Raw genomic sequence first — 26382 nt, 5'->3', positions numbered from 1 at the left:
GCAGAGGTACGGAGAGACTAACTGATTTGTATAAGGTCATTGAGGAAGTCCATAGTGGACCGGGGAAGTGAATCTGAGTATTCCTCATCCCAGGGCTACCCTCTGAACTCCTTAGCAAAAAGGCAGTGAGATGATTCTGAATTTCTGTGTGTTCACTTTTCCCTTAGAACCAATTTTTTATTAGCTGTGCTGATGACAAAGTTGTTTCTAACAAGATTGGAGATACCATTGCTCAGAGGATTCTTAAAGCACACAGGTATTTGTTTTGTTTTCAAAAGGACTGTCTGTATGTTCTTACCAGAATGATATAAAAATATTGTAAATGGAGTCCAGAGTTGACATGTAAGACACAGTTTGAAATAATACATAAAGGGGCACAGTTGTTACTCAGGGACAATATTTATTTGGGCCATATTCTGCTCTGCTACACCAATGTAAATCTTCAGTAATTAAAGTTTGTGGCATTATTTTGGACTTTCACTGGTGTAGCTGAGTGCAGAATTTGACCCTGTAAGATGGCTTAGTACAGCCAGAAACTAAGTTGTTGATACTGTATTTGGTAACTCTTACCTAACTTTGAGTCTATTGCCAGTGTCATGATTCTAACTCTTCTTCAGCTTCACACACAAGTGAGTTTAACCGTATAAACTGGGTATATGGTTCATTGAAGATCTCTGTACAGGGCTCTGGTTTTTAGATGAGGAGAGTGAATGCTGCTATACTCTGAGGAATTTAGCCGTGATTCAGGTTCAGACCATTGCTGTACTGCCAGATGATATTTACAGCCCCACACCACTGGAAGAGAACCATAGTTTTTTCAATAGGACAGTAGTTATTGCTGGTTTCATGGATGGATCCGAGACCGGTATCGTAGTGTTCTAACCTCAGAACTGGCCTGGTGATAGTGTTGCTAACTGGAGTGTTTAGCAAGAAAGGAACTAGTTTTACCTTTTCCCCGCTCCAGACAGCTTTGCTTAGACCTGGTTTCTGGTGGCTAGCTTTTGGGACATGTTTCTACTGCAATAAAAGACCTGTAGCTGTTTTAGGTTAGCAGGCTGTCAGGCTACAATAAAACTGCAGTGCAGACTTTCAGGGTAGGGCAGAGCCCAAGCTATAATACTCTACAAGAGGTAGGGTGTCAAAGCCCAGACTCCCAGGCCAAGCCCAAACAAATACATTGCTAGTTTTAGCTCTGCACCATGAGCCTCAGTCTGCAGCTTGGTGTGGCAGTGGTTTTATGCAGTTCAGATATGCCCTCAGCTGTATTGCTGATACCCTTTGGGATTGGATTGAGTTTATTGCAAACCTTCCTCATTTTCCTCCCCACTGGTCAGCTAATACTTGTGCTCATCACTGGGCATGTGGGTGAGTTTGATTTACTTGCAGTGCTTGTGCTCTAACATTCTTCTCATGCGTAAGCACGTATGGGCTGATTTTCAGAGCTGTTAAGGTCCTCAGAAACTCAGTGGTGTCATCTCGATTTTGCTGTCTTCAGCGCTTCAGTATGAAATCTAGAGAGGTGAAGGAAGTGATACTCCTAAAGTGGGGGTGAGGGGTCAGTAAGATGATGGCAAACCAGTGTGAGTCAGTATCTGGTTCAGAGACACCAGGGAAGAAAGATGTCTGTCAGCGTAGCAACCTGAAGGTAGAACAACATGAGGGTAGATACAGGAATGTGGTCAGTAAGCAATGAGTGCATTGGGAAAGTAACTGCCCTGTGCTCTGGAGAAAAGCCTGTGGGCTGATTCTCTTTTCATGCCGATGTAAATCTGGAGTAACTTCAGTGAAGTTTATGGATAACTACTTGGTTAAAATCAGCAAGAGAAGTAGCAGGGTCTACATCCGCTACTGGACATACCTCAAGGCCAGAAATATTTTGCTGACCAAAATGACCCACTTCAGCAGCGTGCCTCACAATGGCATTCACTATTTTAAATACAGTGTTGTGAAATGCTAGTTTCTTATGGCAGTCCTGGGACTTGCCCATTCCTATCATAGCACCATAGTCTTAATAGGCTGGAGACAGAAAGCCATTGCAAACATACCTGGATTTGCTGTCCATAAGGATGTATTCCTGTTGCCAAGCCTGGGTATCATAGGCTGTTTTAATACATGCTCAGCTGGATTTCCTTCTTGTAATTTAAATAGCTGAAGTAGAAGCAGCAGAAAACAGACCATTTAAGATACAGCGAACCTACAAGCTGGGGGTGTGATTCCCAGCTCATCTATATGTCTTTGCTCAATGAGAGTTAGCACAAGTATAAATAGTAATGTAGCCATGGCAGCACAGGAAGCAGCAAGCTGTGCTAAGGACAAACTTTACTGAACCGCATGCATACGTACCCCGTACCACTGCTGCCTGTGTGAATGTAGCTACACTACTATTTGTGCTCATGCTAGCACTCACTGAAATAGCATATGAGTATGCAAGATAGGGAATCGCAGCCCTCACACATAGTGTATGGGGGGGAGAGGTTAATGTGTAGTTACGTAAAAGGTACCATTTGTCCAAGAGAAATTAGAGGAAGTTCTGTAAGTTCTGCAGTAGCCCATTTCAGCCCCAGAGTTTGATTCACCTCTGGCCAGTTTGGTGCCTGATAATTCCCATGAGTTCCGTTGAGTAACATCAGCAGAGAACTGACTTAATGGAGTAGAAGATCAAGTCCATGCTGACTCACGCAGGTTGTGTTTGCCGTAAAGTGCATGGCATTGGTTCAGATGGAGGTTATCCATCTTCAGTACACCGTGACCCCCTGCTGACCACAAAAATTACTTCACAGACCCTGAAATGGGGAGGCTGAGCCCCCCGCGTCTCACACCCTTAGATGGGAGAAGCCAACTCAGGATGCTGGGGAGAGACGCCTGAGCTTCAGTTGGGCTTGGGCTTGGGCTCAGACGTTGGTCTGGCCCTGGAGTCCAGCCCATCTAACACCAGTCCTGATGACCCCATTCAAATATGTTCCTGATCCATTTTGGGATCCGACCCACACACTGAGTACTGCTGGGCTAGGATGGAGAGAGAACTAATGTTAGACTTATTTATTCCATATGAAATATATACATTGTAACTTCTATAGGGAACAGGGAAAAGGCCAGCTGGCACACCACTTTTATCCTAAATGGAAGTCTTGGTGGAGTGTTCCCAATCAAGAATCCTATTTCTCTATTCTCTAGGCAAAACATTTTCCATGTATATAATATTCCTCTTCTCCTTGTCTCCTCTGTTTCACTGGTGTATTTTAGTGGGCTTTAGGATATATTTAGGTAAACAAACTGTGTTTTATGTGAGAGTTAGCTGATTATGAGTATGAGCAGTGGATTTGCATCAATAATGAATATCCTTAATTTCCAAATCTTCCCAATTTCCGTTCTGTCGTGTGGGAATGAGACATTTTAAGCATCTCTGAAGTTTGCTTTAAAATAATGTTGAATTAAAATGTTATATACAAGAGTATCCTTGAAACATTTGACAGCTTAGGCTAGAATAAATAGATACATTCAATACTGTATTACCTTTGTAATTCCCTCTGCTTACTAAAGGACACACTGTATTATTCAAGTGCTGAAGTTACAGTTGGCACATGCTTGATAAGCCATAAAGTGCTTAAGCACATGCTTAGCTTTAAGCATAACTAATCCTGTTGATAGTGCAAAGTAAACGGCAATAATATCAGGACCACCACAGTAGCTATTCCGTTCACAGTAGAAATTCTTCCATTGATACATGTACTAGTAGTCACAAGAGAACCAGCTTTGATCCCCTTGCCATTATTCTGGTCTCTCATATGAAGGTGCAAGTTAAGCTTAGCTAAGCATTTACCAAGAAAAAAATGGTGTTAGCAAAATTGCAAACTGGCTTACCTAGGGACTGTTTATTAAAAATGGCTTTATCCAAACTGAGCTACATTGCCACCTAGTGATAAGTAAATTAACTAAACATCTCTTCACAGAGAGAGTGCAGCAGCAAAACAATTTGGGCTTTGATAATTTAGGCAATCAGAAATTACCTACCATAATTTGCATGGCAGTAAAAACAGCATCTAAAAATATCTGGAAAGACAGACATCTTAATTTTAATTAGTGAAATTGCAGTTGTTGGCACCCTGCTGCTGTTTTGGATTACAGAGGCTGAAAGCGATCTCTAGAATTAAGCCATAGCAGAAGTTGGCTGGCTGTCAAGATAAGCATCTACCTATCAACAAGAAAAAGCAAAAAATGGGTGGATTTAGCAAGGCAGTGGTAATCAAGGATCAGGTCACAATTAAGGATACTTGAAAACTGAATCCTTTCACTGATGAGTGATGTATGTGGCCTAAAATTTGCACTTTCTAAATATTCGGGTAAGGCCCATTCATCAAAGCTCACCAGTTTCTGTCTCTTCTCCTCTCGTGGTGTGAGCTGCACCTTGGAAACAGGACAAGGAGAGGGGAGTAGGAAAACTGTAGATTTAATTTTCTTCACAATAATAATTTATACAGTTAGCCATTTCAGTGAGGTGCTGTCAGTTTAAAGTGAGGTTCTCAAATTCACTGATTTCCATAAAGCTAGACACAGCAGTAAAGAAACTTACCTCTTCCTTGCGTCTCCACAATGCATACCAATCCTTTTGCACCTGAGTGAATATAGTCCAGCCTTTCTTTTTATTTGGTACCCTTTTTTGTTGTTGTTTTCAGTTCTTAATAAATTATACATTCTGTGTGTATGCATTTAAATAAGTGGTATAGCTCTGACCTCCACTGAATCAAAAATATATATGACTTGCACTCTCTTAAAAATGAAGTAGAAGCCAACTACAGAAGCCATAAGTGTAAGTCAATAAAATGGGAGCCAGTGACGGCACTAGAAGTTTAGCCTTAGCAAACACTAGCTACAAAATTGGTGAAAAGAAGTTGAAATTGTAGGAAAATATCCCAAAAGGATTATTGGATTATTTATTTTATTAAGGGGCTGGAGCACATGACCTATGAGGAGAGGCTGAGGGATTTGGGCTTGTTTAGTTTACAGAAAAGAAGACTGAGGGGTGATTTAATAGAAGCCTTCAACTTCCTGAAGGGCAGCTCTAAAGAGGATGATGAGAAACTGTTCTCAGTGGTGTCAGATAGCAGAACAAGGGTTAATGGTCTGAAGTTACAGAGGGAGAGGTCTAGGTTGGATATTAGGAAAAACTACTTTACCAGGAGGGTGGTGAAGCACTGGAATATGTTGCCTAGAGAGGTGGTGGATTCTCCATCCCAGGAAGTTTTTAAGTCCTGGCTTGACAAGGTCCTGGCTGGGATGACTTAGTTGGGGTTGATCCTGCTTGAAGCAGGGGGCTGGACTAGATGACCTCCTAAGGTCCCTTCCAGCCCTATGATTCTATGATTCTATGATTTTAGGGAAAACAAGCGATATCGAGTATATGTGGTGATCCCGCTGTTGCCTGGATTTGAAGGAGATATTTCAACTGGAGGTGGGAATGCACTGCAGGCCATAATGCACTTCAATTACAGGTACTGTGCACAGTCCAAAGAAGGATCTGGTACTGAGATCTTTATAGTGGTCTCCATGGTGGTGATGGGGTGGTGGTGGTAGTGATCCTAGATCACAATCAGAATTGGGGCCATGTTGTGTTAGGTGCTGTACATATATACGTAACATATATCAAAAAGAGAAAAGAACATGAACTATTTATCTGTGATATAATTTTTACATACCACTCCAACAGTTTTCGTGCAGGAGCCTCTACAGTTTGAGCTAAAGTTTTGTGTATTGTAGTGTATTGTTATTTGCAGTAGTGACCTTTAACTTAGAGGGAGCTACTAAAATCCCCACTGAACATGTTATCAAGTCTGCTTTCTGCATACACCCAAAGTAGTTCCCTACCAAATTCACAGTCATGCAAAATGCATCATGGACTGTGAAATCTGGTGTCCTCCTGTGAAAACTGGCCTTGTAAGTGCTTTTACCCTGTACCGTATAGATTTCTTGGGGGGAGATCAGCATTTCTCAAATTGTGGGTCCTGACCCAAAAGGGAATTGCAGGAGTGGAGTTTGCAGTGTTATTTTAGGAAGGTCATAGTATTGCCACCTGTATTTCTGCACTGCCTTCAGAGCTGGGCAACTGGAGAGCGGTGGCTGTTGCTATGTTACTTTCACTAGAGACCACCCCAGGGTTACACTCATATGTATTTTAATAAATGCCACTATTAGATTAAAGGAACGGGGCACTAGCTTTCAAGCACACACTCACACACACTCATACCCTCCTGCACTCATACACTTAGGTGAACTCATGCAGACAAAGAATTGCACAAGGACAGTGAAGGAAGCCAAGGTATAGAGGGCCCAGTGTGTCTGCTCACAGTCAGACTCTGGGGTGGTGAGCTGATCATATGACCCCCTTGCCAGCTTGCTCTCTTGTCAGTGTATTACGCAGGAGCAGTCAGTACCAACCTTCCTGGTAGGGAGGAGGTGGAGGCGGGGGTAAGGCATAGAGCCCAGGGCCACAGCCTCCTCCTGCCTTCCCAGTCAGCCAAGACTAACTCCTGCAGAGTGACAATGGCAAAAAGAATCCCCACCTTATAGCTTTACACCCATTTTTTTATGTGTTTCAGTTTACAGTGCTTGTCTTGTCTCACTGCTCCAGGATGCTGTATGACCATAAGTCATCAGCTAGCAGTGGATAGAACTCCGATCTTCTCATGATGAGGCCTCTTTCTTGGGTGGGTTCTTTTGCAGGGCTCAGCTTCTATTATTCTCTGGCCATCAACGTGCTGCTGGCAGCTGATTGTCCAGACAGGCTGGCTTCAAGGACTGAGTCCATTGTGCACACACATCAACATTTACACGTTTAAATGAAATTGCAGACACACCTACGTTTCTAAAATGGAGTTTCAGTTACAATATGTTTTAAAATGAAGTTTCAGTTATAACAACAAATTCTTGCCAGGTAATTCTTAACAAGCCACTAAAAACCATTATATTACAAGGCCAATACAAAAGTTTCTATATGATGGAAGGTTAAAGGTTATATAGCAAATAATTGAATGTTTCTAACTTACATCCAGATTATACTGGGTTCAGCGGAGGCTTGACATAACAATGGTAATGTTGGCTGGGTGTCCAGGTCTGAAGGCAGCACCCCACCAGTAGCAGTGCAAAAGTAAGGGTGGCAATACCATACCTGTGTTGCCTTTACTACTGTGCTGCTCCTGGCAATAGCTCTGCCTTCATAGCTGGATTCCTGGCCAGCAGCCACTGCTCTTCAGCTGCATAGCTCTGAAGGCAGTGCTAATTCCAACAGCTCTGCAATACTGTAACCTTGCATACAATAATCTTGCAGCTCCCAGACAACTTGTTTTTGGGTCAGGATGCCTACAATTACATCACTCTAAAATTTAAGATTTAAATTCCTGAAATCATGACATTTACCATTTTTAAAATCATATGACTGCAGAATGGACTAAATGAACTGTGAACTTGGTAGGGCTCTAAACATATAAGGCTCCAAAATAAATTTGTTTTCTCCAAGCACATAAAGATTAACTTAATTTGCTCAGCTCGAAATTTCCACTTATCTTTTAGGAATTTTGATGTTATTGCTAGATTTTTTACTATCTTATCCATGTGTTTTTGGTATTTTTTTTAGAAGTCTGATAGTATTTTAATATCTTTTTCCCCTGTGGTTTCAACCAAGTTGAAATCCCATCTCGTCTTTGGTACCTGATATTCCCTTCCCCTTGTGCAGAGGAGGCTAGCAGTCCCAGCACAGTCATGATTGTTGGGAAAGCGCTGAAGGGGGAAACAAGTGGCACTGCTTTCTGGGGGAGGGATAACTGATGTCAACATGGGTTTATTAGGGAGCCATGCTACAATAAGGATGGTGAAACCAAGGGACCAGGATTGAGACTCCAGTGACGGCAGAACTTATGATTAAACAGTGGTTTTTCAGCAGTGTGACCCTGTGTCAGCTCACCCAAACCAGCCACTTGTTTTCCATTGCCCTGTAGACTTACCCTATGAGACAATATTCTCTTCAGCCTAAGTTGGTCAGTGGTGCATAGACTATTCTCTGCCCCTTTGTGTCTTACACCCATATGAACATTTGTTCGGGAAGAATGAATTCTGGGAATGTTACGGCTCTTCTCTTTGTATGGTACGTAAATGTGTCTTGTGATTAACACATTAGGGCTACGTCTACACGTGAAGCCTACATCGAAATAGGCGCTGCGAGGGAACGTCTACACACCAAAGTAGCACACATCGAAATAAGGGTGCCAGGCACAGCTGCAGACAGGGTCACAGGGAAGACTCAACAGCAAGCCGCTCCCTTAAAGGGCCCCTCCCAGACACAGTTGCACTAAACAACACAAGATACACAGAGCCGACAACTGGTTGCAGACCCTGTGCCTGCAGCATGGATCCCCAGCTGCCGCAGCAGCAGCCAGAAGCCCTGGGCTAAGGGCTGCTGCCCACGGTGACCATAGAGCCCCGCAGGGGCTGGAGAGAGAGCGTCTCTCAACCCCTCAGCTGATGGCCGCCATGGCGGACCCCGCTATTTCGAAGTTGCGGGACGCTCAACGACTACACAGTCCCTACTTCGACGTTGAACGTCGAAGTAGGGCGCTATTCCTATCCCCTCATGGGGTTAGTGACTTCGACGTCTCGCCGCCTAACGTTGATGTTAACATCGAAATAGCGCCCGACGCGTGTAGCCATGACAGGCGCTATTTCAAAGTTAGTGCCGCTACTTCGAAGTAGCGTGCACGTGTAGACACAGCTTAGGAGTATCACTAACTCCTCATACCTAATTGTACATCATTGCTGCAGGTCGTTTGTAGATGTAACTGTCACCTTCATTCTTTGCAGGACCATGTGCAGAGGCGAGAATTCTATCTTGGGACAGTTGAAAGCAGAGAGTAAGTGCTTTGATTCCCTCTCTGTGTGATGTTCAGCATTGGGTCCTGAAGACACTAAACTTTGACTGACCTATAAAAGCATAAATGGGCTCATCCAGTCACAGATTGTGTAAAATTCAGTGATGCAAAATATTGCAATTATAAAAAGAAAATCCTCAAACATCTTCAAAATAAGGAAAACGCAGCTGGCCACAAACATCTGTGTAGCTGACACAATATAATTAAGCAAAGATCTAATTGGTGACATCCTTGGGAGTAAGACTCCCAAAGCTCATTTCTAGTTAGCTTCAGATTGTCAGAGGGTGGGAATGGCAGAAGTGTATATTTTATGGGTGATTGGAAGGAAAATTCTTATAGGATTCTTCACCATTTAGGACTGCATTTATTGGTTCACATGGCTTTTGGTTGTTTTTTAGATTTTAGTTTTTCGTTAGTATTGGGTGGCACTCACTGACCACACAGAGATAAAACTATTTAATTATAACACTGTTATCATAATTGCTTTTTCTGGATCAGCCTGTGTCCTTGGATTTGCTTGGATGGAAATCAGAGCCCCATGAAAACCTGTTTCATAAATCTACCAGCCATATCATACATTCTTGATTCATGTCTCATTGTGCAAATCTGAACTGTAGGTGGTTTAAAAGAGAATGTGATTTCTATAGCATATGCAAACAAAGTGGTTACAATCTCCCTCTCCCCATCTTAGTCAGAAAAAGCAGCCAACTAGCCAAATGGCTCTCAAACATTAGCATCCATTGGAGATGCTTTCATACAACATGAGGCAGGCCTTGGTCCAAAATAGGGGAATTGCTGGATAGTCAGTCAAGCTGGCTGTATGGGTCAGAGTGGCTCAACGATGCCATAGCAGAGTAATATCTATTTTAAAGAGACTTATTTACCTTATGTTATTGTTAAGGAGTTATGTTAAAGTTAATGGTTTTTCTTTTCCTTGGATTTACATTAACGACTGTCTCTCACTCTTCCACTTCATGGTACCTTCTAAACTTCAGTTGGAGATCAATGGATAAACTACATATCATTCTGTGGGCTTCGAACATATGCTGAGCTGGAACGAAATCTTGTCACGGAACTCATCTATGTTCACAGCAAATTGCTGATAGCCGATGACAACACTGTCATCATTGGTGAGTTAGACGGTTTCAGGGGAAATTTGTACCATTTAATTACCCAGCCTGAAAATTCCCTTTCAATTTCTCTGCCACGTACAAAGTGCAGGTGATTCTCTCTACTGGCTGTCCTCTCTGCCACTTTACTGTTGACCTCTCCTTTGTGTTGTACATGGAATTTGAAATTAAAAGAACGATGAGTTAATGGGGGAAGAGAAATGGCAGAATGATTCACAAGTGCACTGATTAATTGATAAAGAAATGTGTCTTTGAAATCTCCTCTCCTTGGTGTTTAGAATTGTCCCACTGCAGAGAATTCTGTCCATTTGTTTTCATCAAACTCAGCCTTAGGCACTAAATTGTGAGAGCTGCCATCTGTTCCTTAAAGAACAGAATGTACTTTGAATTTTGGAAGGTTTGGGGAACATGTGACCATTGGGAAAATATGCTGTAACAAGTAGTAGATGCATGTTCAGCTGTCTCTGTTATTGTATATTTATTATAAAGCCATAAAATAACATAAAGCCAAATTCTGTTCTGATTTATACCACAGAATCCAAGAGTAGTATTTGAGCCAATTATGATCATTTGTTTAAGAAAGCCCTTCGTGGCCTGTTATAGGAGTATGAAGGCTTTGCTCATGAGTAACACAATGTTAGGTCCCCTAAGAAGCAGAATGATACCATCCTCCTCTGCAAAGGCAATTCTGATAGCATACAGCCTTACATATGGTGAAGTTAAGGTCGGGAGGATTTTGTTCCATAGCTCCCCTTTTGATAGTCCTTTTGTGTATCTTATATGAAGAACAGCCACGATCGTTTTGCAGTTAGTGATCATAAACGCTAGAAAAGCTTATGCTCCAAGAAAATCTATTTAGTCTGTAAGGTGCCACAGGACTTCTCATTGTTTTTTGTCATCCAACGTGGTTTCTACACTGGGGGGGAAAAAAAAAAAGACTTATGATGGCAAACCTGAGTCCAAGTCGACTGATGTACGCGTGAGGGGCTCATGCTCTGGAGCTAAAAATAGCAATGTGCATGCTTGGCCTGGAGCCAGGACTCTGAGACCAACCCCCCTGGCCAGGTTTGAGAGCCTGAGTTCCAACCTGACCCTGAATGTCTATGCTGCTGTTTTTATCCCTGTAATGCAAGCTCAAGACAGTTAACCCAGGTTCTTCTAAGACTCTCTTCCACAGGTCTTTCTTTTCCCACAGTGTAGATCTATTGTAAGAGGCTTGGGCTTAATGTTCCAGTTGTGGAATCACGTTCATCTCCAGCACTGCTCCATCCACCTGGCACATTCTGACCGAAGTGCCAACATTCCAGCAGAAACAGCAAGGCCCCGCCCTGCCCTTCTGCAGCTGCAGTTGACCAGCAGTGACACAAATGTTTACAAGCTAGTGGAGGCACAAATTTGTCCTGCCTTAGATTTCCTGTTGGTTAATTGATTTAAGCATCAGTTAATTTGGTTTATTTCTCTCCCACCCAAGAAAATAATTCCCTGTGACTGAAGCCCTGAGTGGTTGAACATGAGGCTATATTCTTAGTTCAGCTGCAGCTGGAGGAGTGGGAGTATTTTGAGGGAGCTGATGGTAATTTTCCCTTTCTCACTAACAATTCCTGATAAGCTGCAGTCAGTATATTCAGTCACTGGGAGTGCCAGAACAGCTGGTTTTCTTTCTCTAGGAACCAGTGTGTTGCAGCTTTTTTGCTTTGTCTGGAGTGTTTTGCGGGTACCACAGCATTAGTTCCGTCTATCGTCATCTCTTGCTGCTCCTTTCCCCAGGACAAATTCTCGTCTTCTTTTCTGTGCCGTGGTTTTGTCTGAGGTCTGTGCGGGAGAGGTTAAACTCCTTTGGGGTTTTACTTTGGAGTCCATTGTTCTTGGGTGGGCCACTAAACAAAGTGCCTAAATGCAGGGTCTGTTTTGTATATGCAAATAGACTGTGCACCCACTGTTGCATGGCCAATCAGTGGGAGAGGCAGGAATGGGTGCGCGGAGGCTTGCTTGAGGACACTTGCCACTTTCTTCCTGACAGTAACAAGATCCTGGCACATGCCCCCATTTGAAATAGCAGAAGTATTACGGGTCAAAACTCTTTCATCTGGCACCATCCCTGGTCCAACAGGACTGTGGATGTTGCTGGACCAGAGAATGCCTGGCTCAGAGAGTTCCAGTTGCATGGCTGCAGTGGAGCCCTGCTGGCAGCCTGCTCTGGGGAGCTCCAGGATGAGCCCCACAGTGGGGAGCTGGGCTGGGAGCCCAACTGTGGCACAGAGCCCCACAGCAGGGAGCCTGGTTCAGGAGACCAGAGGGGGCACAGTCCCCGCTGGCAGCCCCGCTGTGGGGAGCTTGGCTGGGGCAAAGGAGCCCCGCTGTGGCAGGAGAGCCCCACAGTAGGGAGCCAGACGGGGAGCCTGGCTGGGGCACAGAGCCCTGCCAGCAACCCCATGGCAACAGGGAGCCCTCCAGTCCCATGGCAGGAAGCCAGCTGGGGTATTTGGCTGAGGCACAGAACCTGCCAGCAACCCCACAACATGGAGCTAGGTCAGGGAGCCTGGCTGAGCCTTGGAGCCTGCCAGGAAGCCCTGCTGCTCCCACAGCTGGGAGTCCCACAGGGGGCCCTGTCTGGCAGTCCAGGGGCAGGGAGCCCTGGCAGGAGTAGAGTTCCCCAGGCAGCCTGGGGTAGGGAGTTGGTGGTGGCCAGGAAGGAAGCCCAATCAGCAGGCTGGCAGCGCCCCCCCAGAGCAGCCAAGAGGCCTGCCCACCTCGGTCTGGCAAATCCCCTTGTTTGGGGAATGTGCTGGACGAGGCAGGTACCACCTATAGAATGATTCTTGGCTGAACTGGCAGTTAGGTGATCTGTACTGAAGGAGCTGGTTCTCTTTAGACCAGCTCTTAGCATGAGGGTATTCTCGCCATAAACGTCACAGCCTGAACCTGAACTACTGGGCATCTGGAAAGATTTGGTAAACACTGCGTGGCCATAGAGAACCTGACCATCTGAAGGATGAAATACAGTAGCTGAGTAATCGGAGAAGATGTCCACTACCGGTCTCCAGTCTTGCTGTATGGCCAAATAACCTTATTACCCAGTGCCTTCACTCTGGCACCATTAAACTGCCCTAACTGCACTGTGCTTGGAAAGAATTTTTATGATTTTTTGGCTTTTTTTATGTTTTGCACCAATGTGATCTAATGCTATATCAACAGCACAACAAAGACTAGCAAAAGAACCAATGTCCCTGTGGTTACAATGACCTCTGCACCCACCAAGGGGACATTTTCATTGCATTACCAATACTTGGGAACTGGTGCACATGACTCTCCATACATGGAAACGAAAACTTGGCCCCAGGGATCTTTTGAAGCCTTAGTTGCTAGCAAATGGAGTCCTCTGTCTCCCTCAGTGCATTATGCCTCAGAAATGATTTCTTCTTTCCCCTCCCACCCCCCAAAAAAAAATTCTGTGGTTTCTTTTTCTGTTGTTTGTTCTGGCAAAACACTAATTCTATATAAGTGGGCTCTGCTGTACAGCTTACTTTAACCCTGGTTCTGCCTGGGGTAGGGCACAAATCTAAGGAAAAAGTTCCCTTTCTTTCATTGTGAGGTATGTGCAGCAAAGAAAATTCATAGGATGACTTCAAACAAAGAAGCCAGCTTGTGTCACTAAACATATTAAATAAAGTCCACATTAAACTCTGACCCTTGGCATTGCATTCCATGGTATCTCTCTGCAAAAATAGCTGAAGGCCTCTGAGAAATTAAGCTTTAAAACCTTCTGCATTGGATCCAGAATTGTTTAACCTACTTCCATGCCTTGAAGTTTGTGGTAAATGTGGAGAGTTTTTCATACCTACAGCTCTGGGCTCTTTCATGGCTCTTGGACTCTTTAAATCAGAAATGGCTTTGATGGAGGGTCTACTCTAACAAAGCTTCATCTCCCAACTCTCAGTCCTTGCAAACGTAAATTGTTTTGCTAATGAGAATAAAATAGAAACTGGCCACATGGATTTAAACTGATCTTCTTCAAGTTCAAGAAGCGGCAAATATAATTCAGCCTCCTCTCTACCACTTACTGCTGAAGGAAGAGATTTTTAACCTACCAACTCCCGTAATGTTTTCTCGCCCTTCTTAAAAGGGACTGGGAAAAATGGAGTGTGCATTGGCTAAGTCCACACAGCTGAATTTGTCATATGCTCAGACAAGGAACCATACAGTGGGATAGTAGAGGGTGGTGGATAGTAAATTGATGGTGATAGGACATACACGGAAGAACATGAGGTAGGAGGAGAACTACTCACTGAAACTCTTTTACGCACAAGAGTGACATGTCTTTCTACTTAGTATCTGGGCATACAGTAAATGCAAAGGAGGAGCTGGCAAGAGCTGATTCTTCAAAGTTACAGGCTCCAGTAGGTCTTGAACCCAGAACCTCAAAACTCCCATAGTCTTGAATGACTGGGTCCAAGCCCCACTGGTACTAAACAGGCCTATCACTTTTGTGATGGTGACATTCCTTGAGAAAATGGTACGTGTTGTTAGTGATCTTATAGTTTCTCTGTTTCCCTTGAAAGGCTCTGCTAACATCAATGACCGCAGCATGCTGGGAAAACGTGACAGTGAAATGGCTATCATTGTGCAAGACACTGAAACCATCCCGTCAGTGATGGATGAAAAGGAGTATAAGGCTGGAAAATTTGCTCAGTCACTCCGCCTCCGGTGTTTTAGGTATGACGGCTAGAAGCTAATTATGGTGCATGGTAAAAGCTTGGTGCCTGGAAGAGCTTACCCAGTAAGGTCTTTTCCCAGCAGCTTTTGGTAATTAGTATTTTGCAATTTTGCAAGAAGATGTGGTGGTATAACCTTGCAGGGATTGCATTCCCCATTGATTCTGAAAAGGGAGCATCTGTGCAGTTGTCCATAAAGGATATGCATTGGTTTAAAGACATGGGTGGGCTTAACACACACAAAATCAGTGGACCTGCATCTGCTCACACATGGGCTCCGTTTAGCCCATAGAGTTTGTTGTTGCTCAGGCTTAGGGTAACTCTATACTAGGGAAATAAGTCGATTTCAGATATGCAATTCTAGCTATGGCATTTGTGTAGCTAGAATCAGTGTATCAGAATCAACTTACTTCCCTAGTGAAGCACAAGTCCGAGCCTCTGTAGTCTCGCATCAGTGTCCCTTACTCCATGTGATAGTGTGGATAACAGGGGTTGACGGCCGAGCCCAGGGAGGTCGATTTTGCCATGTCTTTACCAGACGCACAAAATCGAACTCCAGACGATCACCCGCCAGGACGGCCATCTTCTCATAAGTTTTTTAGACAAGCCCTTAGGCTTACTAACAGACTTAAGCCGCGTCTACACGTGCACGCTACTTCGAAGTAGCGGCACTAACTTCGAAATAGCACCCGTCACGGCGACACGTGTTGGGCGCTATTTCGAAGTTGAAATCGATGTTAGGCGGCGAGACGTCGAAGTTGCTAACCCCATGAGGGGATGGGAATAGCGCCCTACTTCGAAGTTGAACGTTGAAGTAGGGAACGTGTAGTCGTTGCACGTCCCGCAACTTCGAAAGAGCGGGGTCCGCCATGGCGGCCATCAGCTGAGGGGTTGAGAGAAGCGCTCTCTCCAGCCCCTGTGGGGCTCTATGGTCACCGTGTGCAGCAGCCCTTAGCCCAGGGTTTCTGGCTGCTGCTGCTGCAGCTGGGGATCCATGCTGCATGCACAGGGTCTGCAACCAGTTGTCGGCTCTGTGGATCTTGTGTTGTTTAGTGCAACTGTGTCTGGGAGGGGCCCTTTAAGGGAGCGACTTGCTGTTGAGTCCGCCCTGTGACCCTGTCTGCAGCTGTGCCTGGCACCCTTATTTCGATGTGTGCTACTTTGGCGTGTAGACGTTCCCTCGCAGCGCCTATTTCGATGTGATGCTGCGCAACGTCGAAGTTGAACATCGACGTTGCCAGCCCTGGAGGACGTGTAGATGTTATTCATCGAAATAGCCTATTTCGATGTCGCTACATTGAAATAAGCTACTTCGATGTAGGCTTCACGTGTAGACGTAGCTCTATATATTAAGTAATGAGCTGTCATGGGTAAGACCTATTAAATTTATTACCTAATAAATAAATCTGTTAAGCAGTCCTGTATCACCATAAAGATGTAAAGATAGATTAGTTGGGTTTTACCCACAGAAGCTCACGACCTAATACATTTGTTAGTCTTTAAGGTGCCACAGAACTGCTTGTTTTTGTTAAGTTTTTCCTTGATCCCTTCAGTAGGGGGAATCAGCATGGAAGACAATGGAACTTTGCTCAGGATTATACACTGTGGCTATGACTACACTACAGAGGTATTTTGAACTAAGATATTTCAAAACAGCTATTTTGAAATATCCTACTTCGAAATAACACAGCTACACACAAAATTTCAAAACAGCATCTCCAGACACACAGCACTATTTTGAAATAGGGCCCCATTATGGTTTCTTTCAAAATAGCACTGTTCTGTGTCTTAATGCCGCCTATTTTGAAATATCTGTTGAAATATCATGCAGTGAGGTTTACCGATTTTTCAAAATAACACACCTGCTATTTTGAATTTAATTCAAAGTAGACTCTGCGTAGTGTAGACGCTAGCAAAGTTATTTTGAAATAATGGCTGTTATCTTGAAATAACTCCATAGTGTAGATGTATCCTGTCACTGCACTGGATCAGTTTTAGGTGGTGTGGGTGTTTTTGGTAGTGGGAATTTGTTCAGTCAGAGAAGCCATATGGCCAGCAACACAGCTATTTTCTCATTAAAACACTTTTTTCCCATTTTCCAGCTGGATGGTTTTTAAACATAGAGGCGGAGAAGATAAGGCAGCCCTAAGGCTGACAGATTATTCTGTGTTAAGAAATAGTGGCAGACCAGGAACTCTCAGTGTGTGTAGCATCATCTATTAACTACATAGGAAATTATCTGAGAGAAGCCTTTTATTTCTTCTTTGAGACTGAGTTGTTGATTTTTTTTCTTCTAAGGTTGAGTGTTCCTAATGGTTAGAGCAGGAGACCTGAGTACAGGGCTCTGTTGGTCACAACCTGATTTTGCAAGATGCTAAATCTCTCTTGTGAGATGTTGTATGTGCTCAGCTCCCATTGGTGTGATTAACTGGCATTCCAAAGAGATGACTTCAATCCCTTTGCATTATTACTTTCTGAAAAACCTGCTGTTAATTTAGCCGAAGGCGTCTCACTCTACAAGGAATAATATTCCCCTCCTCTTTATTATATGTTTGTGCAATGCCTAGCACAATTGGGCTGAAACCTCTAAACATGGCTTCAATGCAAATAAATAATAAAAATCATAACTTGGGCCCTTTGAGTCTTGGCTTTTGGATGATTTTCTAGAGTCACTTTACTCAAGAATAGCATGTAACTTGTTTTGTTTTCCTTCAGGAGAAAGAAGCTGTTGCAAAGATCACATTGTGTCCCTGAAACTCCTCGGGAGGAGTCCCTGTTACCTTCCAGTGACATTAGTTCTTTGTTTCACCGTTTCAGGGTTGTCCTCGGTTGTTCAGAAGATGTCAGTGCTGACCTCCAGGATCCAGTCTGTGACAGATTCTTCAAGGAGATGTGGGTTGCTACAGCTGCCCGCAATGCCACTATTTTTGATAAGGTGAAGTACATGGCTTGTTTTCTCCTTTTTTTGCTTCCAGCAGGCTCCCTGTCGACAGATGTAAAAGAGAGAAGCCACAGCTTAGTTTTGTGGGAGAGGGACTGATGGGAAGGGAGGGTTCAATCTGTAGATCTCATCAAGGTGTTTTGAATACTGTGTAATTGTATGAATACACAAATTCATGAAATTACACAAGTGATGAGCAGGAAAAGGCCACACCAGATGAAGGGTTTTGTTTTAGCCCAGGGCATAACTTTCTGGACTTTTATGTAAGTTGGCAGACAAACAAGGTAGCAGCAACTCTGGCCTTGCCTATGCCAGCCCCTTTTCTGGATCTAATCTATGTGACTGGAGCTGTGCAAATAGTGCAGCTGAAGTCAACATCCTTACCACAGCATCTTGTGCACAGTAAGGCTGCGGGGGCTGCTCTCCCGTTGATGCCAACTATTCTTCCCATCCCAATGGGGTACCCTCATCAACAGGCGAGCACTCAGAGTTTGATTTGTTGTGTTTAAGCAGACACAATAAATTGACTGCTGGTGGATCAGTTGCTGCAGTGTTGATCCCCAGCATAGTGGAGACAAGCTCTTTGATTCTCCACACGTTCACACACTGATTTTACAGTCTACTCTAGTTCAAGTTTCTGGACCTCTTGAACTACATGTATGAGGAATGAAGAGGGCCCTATAGGAAAGAATCTTCTATTTGGCTGCATGCAAAGTGAGGTTCACTGACAAAAGCAGACTAGCTATTGCTAGCTTTGGATAATCTCCTGTAGAGAACAGGAAAAATCTTGGAGAGCCTAACTTGCAAACTCCAGACTTTTGAGATTGGTGTGCAGATTTTCTCTTAAAGGCATGTGTACAAATCATAAAGGTCCAAAGGCTCCATTAGCCAATAAATATACAGTAAACTCTTTCATATCTGGCAGCCCCAGGACTGGGAAGTTGCCTGATATTCAAATATTCTGGATAATAGACTGGTATACCTAGCAATGCATAACACTAAAGAAAAACAAGATTGGATATTAAGAAACAAACTAAAATGTATGCAGAGTACTTTATTTACCAACAGCAGTATTGTACACTGTGAACGTAAACTGTATTTGCTGCATTTATTTGTATTTACTTTCACTATACTGTACTTATGGGAAATGTAACTGAAATTTACGTATGATTAAATTGCTGGTTATTTGATCGTTCTGGACTGTATATGAAAGCATTTACAGTAGCATCAGTTTCCACTGGAAGGAATACAGTGATATTTTCCTGTACACTCACATGCTCCTCCTTTTTCATTTTCATCAGGTTTTCCGATGCCTTCCCAATGATGAGGTGAATAATTTAGCCCAGCTGCGTGACTTCATCACCAGGCCAAAACTGGCAACCACAGATGCTGCAAAAGCAGCAGAAGAATTGAAGAAGATTCATGGGTTTCTTGTGCAATTCCCTTTTCTTTTCCTGCATGAAGAAAACTTGCTTCCTTCTGTTGGAACAAAAGAATCCATGGTGCCCATGGAAGTTTGGACTTAGGGCAGTTTAGACTGCTTGAGAGCTCAAAGTCTGGTTGCTTGGAAACAAGTTTGCACACCCAGTGATTGCAGGAAGCTTTTTATTGCCAAGGTAGCCACAGAAAGGTCTCCATTGAACTAATGTGCCTTTCTTAAGGATTTTGGTGGAATAGCTTTGGGCAATGTACCACTGTTATGGGAAGGGAAAGGAAACTTGGCACGTATGATCTGTAGCAAGGTCTATACATTGAAAAAGAAAATACTTCTTTACAGACATAGTCTAAGCACCTTAAAGATGCAGGGCATGTCTATGAAGGAAGACAAATCTTAATGTACATTACTACTGCTGGCGTGATCTTACATGTACAGTAATTGTGATACCCAGGAGTGGTAGGTTGCTTGTGCTTTCTGAAAGCTTTGTGTGCTCGCAGTTTATTACCTAGCTGGAGTTACCCTCTTTCTCATCCCTGCTTGGTATTTGCTCAGCTGTTCTCCCACTGTCTGCGCCTCCGTACTGCTTGGGAAATGTTGTCTGAGGCCAGCTTAGGTATTCCTGTGACCATTGCCCATTGAGCTTAGATGTTACATTGCTTATGCAGCTAGGGATTAAGACACTTATGTCAGAATCAGGCTGTGTCTATACTACACAGCTTTTCGCAAGCTGGGCAGTGTTTACGCCATGGGTCGGCACTTTTACTGACAAAATACTTCCATGCCCTACAAGCAGAGTTTACGTTGTCCACAGGAGACTGCCATTTGCCTCCGCAAAACTTTGGTTTTGGTTGAGGGGTTGGGGAGTTTAAGCACCTATGAACAAAAGTTTTGTTGCTCACCTGGCAGTGTAGACAGTGCCTCAGTCCCGCAGTCTGGATCACTTCTCCTGACCCCGGGGGAAAATGTTGTTGTTACTGTGTTTTACTACAACTACAGCTATCAACATTCCTCTTGCACAGTACAGAACTGTGTAGCTTTCGCTGATGAACATTCTTTAAAGGAGTTTGAGGTGATGGGAATCTCTTGAGTTCTATTTTGTCCACGGTTTGCAGAATTGATCTGAATTCAGCATCCCCTTTTTTAAAAAAAATCGAAGTTATAATTTTTCTCCAAGGGAGAATCAACTTTTTAATCCTACGTTTTTCTAGCTAAAGGAACGCCTGCTGGTGTGTATTCGGGAGAGGAGAACGCCAAAAGCTAGGCTGGCAAAACTGGGTCCTCTGTTTTGGATCATAGTGCTCTGTGTACACGCTGTTTTAAATCCTCAGAGCTTTCTCCTGCGTTCTTTCCCACTGTTTCACCTGTAAAGATCAAGAACCTGGTAACAGATAAGAGTTGAAATGTCAAGTTGACAATGTTCAGGGCTGATCAAAATCACACATACTGAGTTTGCTTACCCTCCACCAGCTAATGGAGAGAGCGAGCACTGATTTTGTCTCTGTGACCAGCTCCAGTAATAGAAAGACATGGTTTTGAACAATCTCTGCAATGCAGAAATGCAGCTCCTTGTTATCCCAAGGACAGATGAGCTCTGTATAGTAAATCTTTCTGCTTTCTACAGTAAACTTTTTCATATCGAGCATCCCGGAACTGGGAGGTTGCTGGATATTCAAATATTCTGCATAATACAGAGGTATACCTAGCACTGCGTAACACTAAAGAAAAACAAGATTAGATATTGAGAAACAAACAAAAATGCATGCAGAGTACTTTATTTACCAACAACAGTAGTATTGTATACTGTAAACTTATCTGTATTTGCTGTATTTATTTGTATTTACTTTCACTATAGTATACAGTAAACCCTCGATTTAGTGGACTAACTGGGGGAAAGGGGTGTCCGTTAATACCGAAAGTCGGTTATATCGTATGATGATGCACTGACCTTCCCAGCCCATCACTCACTCCTGTCCTCTGCTCCTGCCCCTACCCTTGCTCCCTCCTGCCCCATTCTTCCCCTCACACCTCCATCTCCCTCTCCCACTTACCAGGAGAGGAGCTGAATGCCAGCCTGGCTCCTTCCCCCTCCTGCAGCTCTCAGTGCAGCCGCTCCTGCAACCCTGCCCTGGCTCCAAACCGCCCATGCGAAGGTAGAGTATGGTCACCCCCAGCATGCCAGCGGGCAGCAGCCTCCGACACCCTGGCTGCTGCTCGCAGCCGGGCACCATTGTTCTCCACATACATGGGGCTGGGGGAGGAGAGCTCCTGTGCCCCACTGCAGCCCCCACCCACACTGGCTTCTCTGGCACCGGTGGCCCCAGCTGCTTCAGTGGCCCCTCCAGCCCTGGCAGCCCCAACTGTTCCTGCAGCTCCTCCAGCCCCGGCGGTGGCTCCAGTGAGTCTCTGGGATTTATTTGGGGGTTGCGGGAGCTGGCAGACAGCATCTGTTACTTCTGAAGTCCGTTGTGTTAGGGTCCATTAAATCGAGGGTTTACTGTGCTTATGACAAATGTAACTAAAATTTACTTATGGTTAAATGGTGGTGGTTTGAGAGTTCTGGATGAGAGGTTGCCGGATATGAGAGAGTTTACTGTATTGAGTAATATCAGCTGCACAGTTAGCAAGAAACCAACCCTGGGTTCCTGTTTGGACACATGAGAAGCTAAAACGTCCATCTCTGAAAGCAGAATGTTAACTGAGTCAGCGGGAATGTCATTCACCAAACAAGGTCCAAATGTGATCCTTAATCTGTAGGTCAGTAAAAGCCCTCACTATTCTCTGTCTGTAAGTCTTAGGAACTTTCAGTGCCATATTTCTGTTTGCTAAAAAATTCAAGTAAGGAAATTTGTCCTTCTCTCTCTCTCTCTCTCTCTCTCTCTCTCTCTCTCTCTCTCTCTCTCTCTCTCTCTCACACACACACACACACACACACACACACACACACACACACACACACACACACACACACACACACACACACACACACACACAAATAGTAACCTTATAAATGATCAACCTTTTATCGGTTGCATGCTTAAACATTCTACTGGGGGTATGGAGGCTGCCCCATGTCTATTGGCCTGCCTGCCAGCTGTGCACCGTCCGGGCTGCTAGTGGGATCCCAACTGCTGGCCCTGTGCTCTACCACAGGCTTTGTTGCCATTGCGGTCCCAGCAGCTGGCTCCTCTCTTGGGACTCTAGCAGAGTTTAACTGTTACCAGAAACCAGTTAGCATCAGCTTATTGGTTAACCATGTAATCAGTTAAACTCTTACATCTCTGATCATGACACCGTTTTGAAATCTGTCGGGGATAGATGGTGCTTGGTCCTGCCATGAGTGCAGGGGACGGGATTTGATTTACATGTGTGAGGTCCCTTCCAGTTCTATTAGCCCATGATTCTGTGAAATATATACCCAAAACACAGATGGCACAGATCTTGCATTTAAGCTGATTGCTCTATATATTTTAGGAAATGCAATTAGGTATGGAGGTATTGCAACACTACATCACATTAATAAGTAACAAGCACTAACATTCCTCAAGGGCAGCCCAAGTCCCAGCTAGTTGCTATGTTTTGTGTTACTTCATGCTCATATTTTATAGATGCAGTTAATCAGTGGTATGGACAGGACTCCTAGCCATGCCTTGTGTTTAGTGAACCAGTTATCTGTTAAGAGTACATGCACAGCTTTTATGAGGTAAACTGCAGGGTGTCTGAGGGGACTGGGAATTTGTGTAGTGCATGGCAGGTAACAAGGTTCCCTCAAGATTTGTTGGGCATTGTTATTTTAAATCACATTTGTTTAAAATGAGACTCAGGGCTGACCTGTCAGCTGCTGTACTAGAGCAATATACTGTCAGGTCACTACTGCAAAGCCAGGAAACTAAACCATCCAACTTCTTTGGCCTTTAACGCTAACTTGAAGCTTTTAATTTCATGCCAAAAACTGTTAGCCTTTTTCAGTGTGAACAAACCTGCTAATATGAGATGATTACAGCCTGCCATATATTACCACTGAGGCCTGCAAATGGGGTAGGGGGAAAGGGAGCAGTTGCCCTGGGGAGCAGAAGTTCAAAAAGGCCCTGGGCCAGCGTTCCCTCTAAGCTGAGCACTTGGGCAGCTACTCAGAAGAGAGTCAGGTGCTGCTCAGTAGATTAGCAGAGTGCCCACAGCCGCCCACACTGTTGTTTCAGTTGGTGGTGCACATGCCTTGATGCACAGAACAAAATTTATTCCACACATGAATGGGGGCAAAAAAATAGAGGGAATGCTGTCCAGAGCTCCAGGCCACTGTTGCGTCTATTGTTTCAATAGAGTCATTCTAGTGTAGCCAAAATTCTGGAACGTTCTTACACTCTTAGGCCCTGACTCTGTATGCGGCTCAGTACGGACGGACGCCTATGTCCATGGCTGACCTCAGTGAAGATTCACACGTGCAGAACAACTTGAAGTAAAAGATACACTACAGGCCTACAAGTATTCACAAGAGGAACTATTCTGCTCCATAGCACATAAAGTGCAATATGTCCCCTCACATCATTTTTCATACATAGTCACTGCCTATGCAGCTGTAGGTGTCTGTTGTGAATGTATATTTATTAGCTTTTCCCTTCACATGCTATGAAGCCACAGCAGGGGTGATGTTTACACCTGTGCACAATATACAGTCACTGTTCTTTAGTCTTTACTACCCTGGCTGTTTTCTTCTCTCTCGCTCTCTCTCTCTCTTTTTTTCTCTCGGTAGTCACTCGATAAAGAGTAGGACATCTTCATGTCATCCTCCTATCTGTAGGTCCATTGATGGCTGATCAGCCCAATTTCTGGAGCTGCAGATCTTATCACAGAAAGGGCAGGTTTTGGTAGCTGTTTGGAGGGGCAGTTTTGAGACTATGTTTTTCTCTGCTTCTCCTCATCTGCACTGTGGCAGGACCTCTCAAATTGCGTCACCCTCTTGCCCCCTTACCGTTTTCCACTAGGGTGGTCTTTGGTAAGGTTCTCCCAAGTGTCAACAGCGATGCTGCACTTTTTCATGTGTGCCTCAGCATGTCATTATATTGCTTCCGCTGGCCCCCCAATGCTCCTCTGTCCTTCCTCCAACTCAGAAAACAGAATCTGTTTTGGAAGGCGCTGATCTCGTTGAATACTCAAAGCAAATCATGGCATAATCACTTGCAAATGTACAGTACCGCAATCAGTGATGCTGTTTTTAGTGATAATAGTTCTTGAGAGATGTGAACTGGTTTTGTGGCTTTTACTTTAAAAGAAATTGTAAGAAAGGAAGAAAAAATTTCCTCCAGGCTCAGATTTTATATTTCAGGATTCAACTTGTCTGGAAGATTTATGGTGGAGATTGCTAAAGAGGTGCCAGTATGAGAATTCAATGTCATGTCTTAATGTGTATGTATATATTTTTAAATAACAGGATATTTTAATATATGTTGTGTGTATAGATGCAGGTCTGGACTTACTTTTTAGCATAGAGATTTATGCATTGTTTAAAAAAATGAATAATAAGGTTTCATAATCTAAGCACTTGATTACTAAAATAATTAGTACCAGAAAAGCCACCTGTTGCTATATAGGAGATCCCAGGCCTTTGGCTCAGCTTCTGCACTTGTTTCTTTTCAAACCAGCTGAAGTTGAGCATGCTCAAGAGAAGCACCTTTAAGATATATCTACACTGCAACTGGGAGAAATGCTCCTAGACCAGAGATGGACAGATTCGTGCAAGGGGAGTCTGAAGTGCACTAAGAATAGCTGTGCAGATATTGCAGCTGTGGATGGAGATTAGGATCTCAAATTCACCTGACTCCCTTGGCTTGATATCCCAGTCCATAACGTTCAGGCCATTGGCTGACATGACAACAGGGTCCCAAACGAAAGAAGTGCCTTTTGTCACTCAGCTTCCTCTTTAGCCTTTTTAGTAAGCAGCACAGACTTGGAATGGAGTCCAGCAACAGTTTAGCTTAGGTCAGGTCTACACATAAAAATATTTGCCCATTAAATTATGTTGGTGAGTGGTGTGATTATTAAAATGACATTTAAACACTAGTGTAGATGCTAGCAAACTGGCAAAAGTATAAAAACAAAAAAGCTTTTTTGTTTTGATAATATATAGACTAGCTTGGCTTTCTCTCTGGCAAAAGTATATTTGTGCTAGTAGCAGCAGTGCCAACTCAAGGAGTGTTTGCCAGTATAGCTGTACCAGCAAAGCTTTTCTGGTATAGACTAAACCTCAGAAACAGTCCGGCCAGGGTGCAAGGTGAAATGTAAGAGCAGGTAGAAATATGAGGGGATCAAACCCATAATTGCCTTGGGGTAAACTGGAATAAATTGCCTTAGAAAGTTGTGTAATCGCTATCATTGGAGGTTTTTAAGAGCAGGCTAGGCAAACATACGTCAGGGATGATCTATATGCCGCTTGGTCCTGTCATGAAGGCAGGGAACTGGCTTGATGACCTCTCAAGGTCCCTTACAGTTCTAGTGTTCTGTGATTGTATAACTGAAATTTTGGTGAATTCCTGGGACCTATCAACCCTGACAGATAGGGGAATAGCCCAGTGAAGGTGGTTGGAGTTTTGGTGAGGTTTGTCACCAGAAGAATGATCAATATATGAGCTATACATTTCCTTTGTCATATTATTTCAAGTTTTAAAACCTAATCTTACAGCACTGCTTTTGTCCCATTGCCTTTAGTGGGAGTTTTGCTTAAGTGCAGAAGCTGCTCTCTTTGATGTTCCTTTATTCAAATTGTGCAATTATTTGCCCTTAATGGAAACTTCTACATACAATCAAACCTGGGTTTGGTTTGATATAGTAAACTAGAGGGGGAATGTTTGTGTGTTTGTACACTTATTACAAAGCATATGTGTTTCATTTAAAAGTCCAGCAGAGGTAGTTCTGCGACATATGATAAAAAATCTGTAGGACTCTTTACAGTGTAAAGTTTATAAATGTGTTTTAATTTTTTTATTTTTTTCACTACTTAGGGCCATCTCTTTTGCTAGTGTAAATTCACAAAGCTCTGTTGACTTCAGTGAAATTTCACCATTTCAACCCCAGCAGAGAATTTGGCCTAGAGTTGCCTCCTTACCTCTGACACAAGCAAAGCACAGATCTGCACAGTACCATCTTAGGTGTGCAAAAGGTAGAGGTGGGCATCGGCCATGCTAACCACAGGACTCTTCAGACCTCATGCACTATAAAACCCTGATCCTGCATGTTGATCCCTCTCACCCATGCT

At 43.8% G+C, this 26382-nt stretch overlaps 1 protein-coding gene across 3 annotated transcripts in view; it reads left to right on the top strand.

Annotated features, from left to right (window-relative positions):
* PLD1 (phospholipase D1) overlaps positions 1 to 22129 on the top strand; it is a 106889-nt gene extending 84760 nt beyond the window's left edge. For all 3 annotated transcript variants that reach the window (XM_075003621.1, XM_075003619.1, XM_075003618.1), the window contains 7 exons: positions 168 to 256; positions 5376 to 5489; positions 8848 to 8897; positions 9911 to 10045; positions 14605 to 14758; positions 17575 to 17692; positions 19000 to 22129. In XM_075003621.1, coding sequence (XP_074859722.1) covers positions 168 to 256; positions 5376 to 5489; positions 8848 to 8897; positions 9911 to 10045; positions 14605 to 14758; positions 17575 to 17692; positions 19000 to 19224 — 885 coding nt within the window. In that variant the 3' untranslated portion in view covers positions 19225 to 22129. The remainder of the gene's footprint in view (positions 1 to 167; positions 257 to 5375; positions 5490 to 8847; positions 8898 to 9910; positions 10046 to 14604; positions 14759 to 17574; positions 17693 to 18999) is intronic.
* The last annotated feature ends 4253 nt before the right edge of the window (positions 22130 to 26382 follow it).

This window comes from Carettochelys insculpta, chromosome 10, assembly GCF_033958435.1.
Source record: "Carettochelys insculpta isolate YL-2023 chromosome 10, ASM3395843v1, whole genome shotgun sequence".
Taxonomy (NCBI): domain Eukaryota; kingdom Metazoa; phylum Chordata; order Testudines; family Carettochelyidae; genus Carettochelys; species Carettochelys insculpta.
This window is presented reverse-complemented; position numbering and strand designations above follow the sequence as displayed.